This window comes from Nicotiana tomentosiformis, chromosome 1 (genome assembly GCF_000390325.3).
Source record: "Nicotiana tomentosiformis chromosome 1, ASM39032v3, whole genome shotgun sequence".
Taxonomy (NCBI): Eukaryota; Viridiplantae; Streptophyta; class Magnoliopsida; order Solanales; family Solanaceae; genus Nicotiana; species Nicotiana tomentosiformis.
In genome coordinates this window covers 101,431,462-101,440,183 of record NC_090812.1, presented here as the reverse complement: position 1 = coordinate 101,440,183, position 8,722 = coordinate 101,431,462, and the positions used below count along the sequence as shown (strand labels likewise).

General features: G+C 39.1%; 1 protein-coding gene across 1 annotated transcript; it reads right to left on the bottom strand.

Annotated features, from left to right (window-relative positions):
- Positions 1–305: 305 nt before the first annotated feature.
- On the bottom strand, positions 306–746 carry LOC138907768 (uncharacterized). The gene has a single exon (XM_070198380.1). The coding sequence runs from the start codon at positions 744–746 to the stop codon at positions 306–308; it is 441 nt and encodes a 146-aa protein (XP_070054481.1).
- Between the last annotated feature and the right edge of the window lie 7,976 nt (positions 747–8,722).

Genomic DNA, 8,722 nt, shown 5'->3' with positions numbered 1-8,722 from the left:
TTGGCTTCAACTCCAAGGTAGGAGGCTCTTCAATAGAAGGTTTGTAGGAAGAGTTGTCCTATTTTCAAGATCCAAAGATAATTTTTGGGGTGCATAGTTGTACGACCCCATTCCTTGCAAAAAGTTCGCAGATTCCATGAAGCCATCCATCTCATCATCATCAAAGAGTAGCAAGACGACCTCCAACATATCACCAACATTGATTGTAGCACTTGTATCATTAACAATAACATCGGTCACCAAGTCCACAAAAGAGCACACCTCATTGCTATTTGGTTGCCGCATGGACTTGCACACATGTAATATCACTTTTTATCACCAGCCCGAAATGTAAGTTCTCCGGCTTCAACATCACAAAAAGAATTCCCCGTAGAAAGGAAAGGTATCCCAAGAATAATCGATACTTCATAATCAACCTCACAATCTAGAATGACAAAATCCACCGGAAGAATGAATTTATCAACACGAACCAAGACATTTTCAATCACTCCCAAAGGCCTCTTCATAGTACGATCAGCTATTTTCCATCTCATAGATGTGGGTATTGATTTCCCAATCCACAAAGTCTTGAAAACCGAATATGGCATCAAATTGATACTTTTCCCAAGATCACAAAAGGCTTTAGCAAAATCGGCACTTCCAATTGTACAAGGAATCGTGAAAGCACCAATATCCCCTAACTTAGGAGCCATTGAATGTACAATTGCACTCACTTGATGAGTGACTTTGATAGTTTCAAAATTCATTGACCGCTTCTTTGTCACGAGATCCTTCATAAACTTGGCATAACCGGGCATTTGTTCCAAAGCTTCAACTTATGACACATTGATTGAGAGAATCTTCATCATTTGAATGAACTTCTTGAATTGATTCTCACCATTTTGATTGGCAAGTCTTTGAAGGTATGGAGGCGGAGGCTTAAACAATGGTACCTTAGCCTTTTGCACTACCGGCTCCGGTATGTCAATAATGTGATCCCTAGACGGGTTCACCTCCTCTTGAGTCTCTTCCACACTATCATCAATATTAATTCGAACTTCATCATTAGGTTGCACCACATTGCTCGGGATCTCTTCTTCTGGCACCACTTGCTCATCATCCACAAGTTGCCTTGGACTTGAGGTGGGTGCATTCCCACCTCTTCCACTTCTTGTAGTAACGACCATAGAATTCCCCTTGTTGTTTCTACCCTTTGTATTTACTACTGTGTCACTTGGAAGTGCCCCCTCAGGACGAGAATTTAGAGCTTGAGAGATTTACCCCATTTGAACTTCTATGTTGCGGATTGATGTGTTGTGTGAGGCAAGTTGGGCATCCGAATCAGCATTTTTTCCCATTATTTGCTTGAACATATTTTCAATACGCCCCATCTAGTTGTTTGAAGAACTTGAACCATGGGGAGGATAAAGAGGCGGGTTGCTCGGTTATTGATACATCAGGGGTCTATGAAAACCCGACCCTGGTTGCCTTGATTGTTGTTCCATCCGCCTTGACTGTTACCTCCCTAATTTCCTTGATTATTTCCATTACAATTTCCTTGATTATTGTTGTTATGCCAATTCCTTGGATTGTTGTTGTTATGCCAATTTCCTTGATTGTTAGAATTCCAATTGCCTCGATTGTTTTAAGGTTGCCATTGTTGTTGGTTTGGGCCTTGGAAATTGTTTCTTTACCCTGGGAAATTGTTCACATATTGCACCTCCTCTTCTTGTTCATTATAGGAATCATCTTGATCAAAACCACTATCTTTTTGCACATAATTCTCCACTCGATTTTGCACTTGTAGACCTTTGGTCCTAAACTTGTTCACCAGCATGTTCACTCTCTCCATGGCATTGACTTGCTTGGGATTTTACACTTGATTTAGTTCGGCCTTTTCTAGTTATGACATGGTGATTGTCAATTCGGCAATGGCTTGCCCATGGTCTTGCAATTCTTTGTGAACGTGGATAATGTTTGGATCACCTTGTGGAGCATTGGCCCGGGATTTCCAAGTCAATGACATTTTCGCCATCTCATCCAAAATCCCACACGCCTCCGCATAAGGCGTAGTCATGAAGTTCACATCGATAAGTTGATTCACTACACATTGGTTGGTTGTGTTAATCCCACGATAGAAAGTTTATTGGATCATGTTTTTCATATAGTTGTTCGGACATTACTTAACCATTTTTCTATAGAATACCCATATCTCATGTAGTGGTTCCTTCGGCTCTTGCTTGAGTGCCAAAATCTCATCTCGAAGTGTAGCCATGTGCCCCGGAGAGAAGAACTTAGAAATGAACCTTTCCGCCAACTCATCCCAAGTATGAATGGAATGGTTCGGCTATCGTTCCAACCAATCTAAAGCTTTTCCCCGTAGAGAGAAGGGAAAAAGCCTTAGCCTCAATGCACCCTCGGAGAGATTTGTTTGTTTGCTCCCCCAACAAGTGTCCACAAACCCCTTCAAATGTTTGTATGCATTTTGAGTTAGAGCACCGGTGAAGAAACCCGTTGATCATGCAAAGTGAGCATCACATTGGTGATTTGAAAGTTGCCTGCCCTAATACGGGGAGGGACTATTACACTTGCATATCCTTCATTGGGTAATATCCGGTGTGGAGCCGCTCGTGCTGGAGGTGGGTGTGGAGAGGGGACATTGTCATGAGGCACTCAGTCTCTTTTATTGGCTTGGGGTTCAAGAGGAACCTGCTCAACTTGCTCATCCTCGATGTCCACATCCCCCAAAGGCTAGTTTCTGAGCTCATTGTTCGCCATGGTTGTACCTACGATTTCTCACACAAGTTAGTAACACGTAAGGAAAAGAAGATATTCCAAAAACAAACCCAAATATATAGCTAACACCATTTTAACTCCCGGGCAATGGTGCCAAAAATTGATGACGTCGACAACACACATTAATAAGAGATATGATACGATCGTATGCAATAATAATTACCCAACTATGAGTCGGGGTCAAATCCATTGGGAGTTATAAGGGGTGTCAGGAGTTTATATTTTTAGCAAGCGAATGGACTACCTAAAATTGCACTTTCACAACAGAGTTTTGATTTCTACTTCTACTATTACACTAATGATAGCAAGCTAAGATAAATAGACTAGAGATGGATATTTTTGATGTTTTACCAAATAGTTTAAAGGCCCGGGGATGTGGCCATAACCTAGGTGTTTTCCTAATGGGATAAAGATGTTAACACTTGTTTTGTTGATTGAGGTGTATTATAGCTCTCAACTCTACGTTACCCACTCAATACCTCTCGGTCAAAGAGTGATTTTGCCCAATTTGGCTTTCTCAAGTCCAAATGGATATCAAGCAAAATAGTTGATATGAGCTCAAGTCGGGTTTTTACTATCTCTAGTTTTAACCCTTTAATTAGACTAATCAATCTCTCAATTAACCCAATTCCTTGTTAGCCAAGTTATCCTAGACTAGGTCCCTCTTTCTCAAGTAGAGACTAAGTCAAATAGGCATGAATAAATGTTTGCAACCATTAATTCTAAAATTGAAGCATGAACTAAGCTAAATAATCAATATCCAATCATAAACAAGCATTAAATTAAATACCCATAATATTTAAAAATCTAGCAACTCATAATGTGAATTGAAGAAAATAAAGAAGGAAAGTTAATTAAACTCATAATGAAAGATTAAAATTATGAAATCTTAATATTTAAACACTAAAATAATGTCAAACTTCCTAAAGTAATAAAAAGAAACGAATACATCAGCTTTTAATGTTCAAACTTGACCTAAATTTGTGATGCTCGTCTATTTATACTGGGCCAAAAATTGCGGACAAAAATGCCCCTCGGGAGGTTCTGCGGCCGTATAATTCCATGTGCGATCCGCAGATTTCTTCAGCTAGCAGGAAGGTGAGTTTTGCAGCTGCACATTTTTGGATTGCGGCTGCGAAGCAACTTCTACGGCTGCACAATTCTTGTACGGTCCACACTTCACAAAGGCGTCAGGACTTGGTCTTTTTTTTGCATATTTTGTGAACTTGGAATCTTTGTCAGTGAAAGTCCAGTTCTGCAGCAGCACAATTCATGTGCGGTCCGCACATTGCTGAAAATTCTATTGGGTTCTGCTGCTTGGTTTGTGGCCGCAGATGGAATTCTGTGGACCGCACATCGTTGCTTCTGCGCCCTTTATTGCCTTGTGCTTCGGAACACTCCTTTTTGAGTCGTATTTCATCATGGAAGACCAAATGTAACACCACGGAAAATTTCGAAGTACTCAAGCGCTATTAAGAAAGTCGATGAACGCTAATTATATTATTTTGTGTGCAGACAAGGGCTATTATAAGAATAATATCAATTTATCATGATAATATATGTATGAGGTGCACTAAGAATGTTTTATGGTCTAAGAAGAGCCCCAAGGCTAAGGCAAGTTGAAAATTTTATGATGGGATAAAGTTTCAAGTGAGTTCGCACAAGACCTAACTTCAAACAATCATACCTATATTGATATGAAGAATTATATGGTTTATTACCTATAATATTAAAGCCCTTTGAGTCTAGTTTCCAACTCTTCAAATCGTTCGTCATTTGGACACCCCTACAAGAAGTTATGACCAAATAACCAAAGGCTGACGGAGTGCGATGTTTGCGACCAAATTCGGCGACCATTATGCGATCGCAAAATGGTTATGCAACCGCAAACTGGTCGCCGAATGGACCATAATAGCGGCACCGATTTGTGCGACCATTGTGCGACCCGCACACGAATTGTGCGGTCCATTGTGCGACCGCATAGTTGAATTCGGAGGGTTAATTTTTCTTTTTTCATAACCCGATCCCATTTTGATAAATAGGTTTTGGGGCTTATTTTGGGTGTTTTTCTGAGGGTTTTAGAGAGCGTTAAGAGCATTTTAGAGAGAGAAGAAGGAAACCTAACATTATAATTATCCAACCTTGCACCAATCTTCAAGAATCAAGGAAGCTAATCACAAGATCTTCATCTAAGAGGTAAGGTTCCATACCCTTGTTTCCAATTTCGAATTTGGGTAAAAGATGGTTAATTTGGAGTATGATTCTTGGGTATATGAGTATTATATATACATTCTTGTACTAATAAGGTTTGTGGGAGGATTGTTGAGCTCAAATAAGTAAAGATTGGGTTGTGGAGTGAAGGAAATCTTGTAGAAGAACCTTGTAGTTAGATTTGCACACCTAGTGCTTGCTAAAATGCTCAAATGAGCTGAGATCATGAATATCTTCCTAATAATGGTTCAATTTTGTTATGTATCAAAATAGATTGGGATTGCTAGAATTTCCGGAACATTGTAGTAATTTAAGAAAAGCTCAAAGTAAGGTATGTTGGCTAAACTTTCTCTCTTAGAATAGATATCCATAATGTTTTCGTAAGATCAAGTATGATTGGCTCAAGATTCCTAACTTCTATATTCCGGGTTATTCCCTATAAACTTGTTTATTCCGAATGAGCCTTATGTCGAAAGATAGATGTTCAAAGTATGGTTTGCGTATTAAAATGTTGTGGCTTTGAGTCGTGTTTTAAATGAGAACTAGTATACAATTTGTGTGAGAAAAACTCGATATACTTAATACTCATAATTGCTCATATATGTACCAAAGGAATTGATTGGAAGTGTCTTATTATTGATAATCTTTAAAGATTCTTGAAAATGAAATAAGCGGATTGAAGAAATAGAGTGTGCCCAACGTGCCAAGAATTAAAGTTATGTTGTGGCTAGTAGTGCATATGATTTTAGAGGATGCGATAAAGAATATGAAATGAGCCTCGACTCCACCGTTTTAAAAGTGATTTGGAAAAAAATAGAATTTGCCTAAGAGCTTTTATACTCAATTCATGCCCATCAGTGGCTGCTTTAACTAATGCTTTGCTTTATACTCAAATTGTTCATTGTCATTTCTGGGGAAGAGTATTGTAAGAATAAATGGTGTATTGATTGTTTATGATTTTTCATGTGTGTTTATATTGTTGGTTGGTAGGCCTCATTCTTTGGGAAGAAACCATTCATGTTTGAAGTTTCCATTTCAAATGGATTTGAAGTATATGATTTCTGAAATATTCTATATGTTGATATTTGAAATTGAAAGAGGTGAAAGTGTGGAATATGAAATACAGCCATCGTGCCAGGAATAAAGAATCTTGTGAATGGCCTAATGAGCCAAGGAAATATCGTCCTTGTGAATGACTGGAAATACTAATGAGTATTTATACAATGTGAAAGATGTTGAGGTGAGTACAATTGTATTTATGATATTTCTATTTGCAAATCAAATCAAAAATATTTTTGGGAGCATCATTAGCAATACCGAGAAAAGGGTGGGTCTTAACGCCTACACCTGAAACTACACGTGCCAGTGTAGGGGTGGATTGTGATTATTCCCCTTATTTGGGATGAAATTGGAACCTTTGGGAAATTGTGATATTATTCCTCTTAATTGGGATGAAACTGGAACCTTTGTGGATTGGAAAAGTCAACCCACACGGCATATGTGGGAAGGCGGCCTAGCTGACCGGTGGAGATCATATGCCATGTTGTGCACATGGTGGTACTACTCTTGGTAACAACTTTCTTTCGCATCACCTGTCAAACCACATTGTCTGTGGGGAGATGGCCTAGCCGATCTAGCGTGATCGGACTCCGTGCTAACAAAGACAGTGGTATATCGGTGCTAATGATCTCCCAACCAAAATTGTATATGAAGTTCGTGTTTTGAAAATTATTATGTTTTAACTGAACAATTGGATATTGTTGATTATAACTTGCTGTTTCTATGTGTTGCCTTTCTTATATTGGCATTCTATTTTGAAATAGGACTTTCAGCTATACATACTAGTGTTATTCGACGGTACTAACGCCCCTTTTTGCCGGGGGCGCTGCATCTTTAATGGATGCAGGTGGTTCTACAGCAGACGACATTGATCAGTGATAGCAGTGCACTCTTTGCAGCTGATTTGGTGAGCCCCACTTCATTTTGGGGTCATATATCTTTTGCTTCTCATGTACTGTGTTTTGAGGTATAGCCGGGGCCTTATTGCCGGCATTTTTATATTACTCTTCTATTGTATAAGAGGCTTCGTAGACAGGTTGTGAGTTATGGTTGAAGTTGAGAATTGAACTAGAAATGTTGGTATTTGAAAATCATGTTTTTCATTAATTCTATAAATTCGTAATGTTTTGAAAATTATGAATGAAGCTGCTAATGGGAATGAAAAGGAAGTTGTTAATAAAATCTTTTCAGCGATTGATTAATGGAGTACATCTCCTCTTTATTCATGGATGAGTTTGGTTAGAAGGAAATCTAACAGGCTTGCTCTGCCAGGTTCTCTCGGTTGAGCATCGGTTGCGCTCCCCGAGTTTGGGGCGTGATTAACTTGGTATCAGAACCTAAGGTTTTAAAGTGTCCTAGGATGTCTCGGAGTCCTGTCTAGTAGAGTCCTTCTTATCGGTGTGTTGTCGACCACATCTATAATGAGGAGGCCACTTGGATATTTATGAAATTCACACTTTTTTGATACTCCAGATCATGCGATAGAACTCAAGATAGGAAGCTAATTTCCTCGTCATGTCTCATTTTCCATATGAGTAACCCACGGGTTCGAGTCAGCGAGAAGGGAATGAAAGAACCAATTGCTAAGGGAAGTGTCCCTATTTTTATTAATCTTACCCCGCCACCAGTTTATGTGGTGAGAGCACCTAAGAAATGAAAGAGGATTATTGGCATCAATAAGCTAAAATGTTTGATATGAAAGAAGAGCCACTCGGGTTTAGCCACTCGGTTTATGTTGGATGATTCTTGAAATATGTTATGGTTGTGGAAAGAGGGAGGGTACAAGAAGAACAAATGACCTTAGGTTGGATATACCCATCCCGGTCTGCCCCATATGCGGGCGAAAATAATTTGTGTCATGTTATGAGTATACTCAGAAGCGTGTTAGGGGTGGTAGATTTGGGCAATTCCAAAAGTCCATACAACGAGCTATTGCAGAGATTGTTACTCCCACCATGAAGGCTTGGAGGAAGACTAAGGGGAATGCTTATAATGTATGCAAAAAGGGTAAATGTCAGGTAAGTGGGGCGAGTCAGTTCAGCGGACCCCATCCTCGTTGCGTGAAGTGTATGAGATGTCATTCGGGGGTATGTCACTATGGTACTAATGTATGTTTTGGATGTCGAGAAGAGGGGCATCAATTAAGGTACTGCCCTGTCAATCTAAAGTCATCAAGTAAGTCACTCCTTAGTACATCATTATGAACCCCACATTATTTTTCTTGTTGTATATGTACATCCATATTGAAGAGGCCTACATAAATATAGTCTTAACCAAAACGTTGAATCACAAAACATTGAATGTATCTACTCTTTGAACGAGACACATTATTCGTGAATCCACTCTATCACAAATTCTCTTATTTACAACCTCTAGTGGAATTGAGCTCTATAATTATGTCCTTGAATTGAGTTATAACTCTAGGATTAATACTTCCCACTTGATTTCCTAAATTCTCAACAAGAGATCTTACAGAACATTTTGATTCAAATGGATAACATCTGCTCATTTGTGCCTATGCACGCACTACCATAATATTTACCTATGTGGTATCAAATCTAATGTAAAGCGGCCTAATGTTGAGGTCCTTCTTGAGCCACTCTTTTTCTCTCCGGTGTATGTTGCTCCTATGGTTTGAACAATCACTTTGTTCCTTTGTGTGTATTATCATGAATTC

Bases quoted from the DNA above. Each gene is read 5' to 3' on its own strand.
- LOC138907768 (XM_070198380.1), bottom strand. From the start codon at position 746: ATGAATTTTGAAACTATCAAAGTCACTCATCAAGTGAGTGCAATTGTA.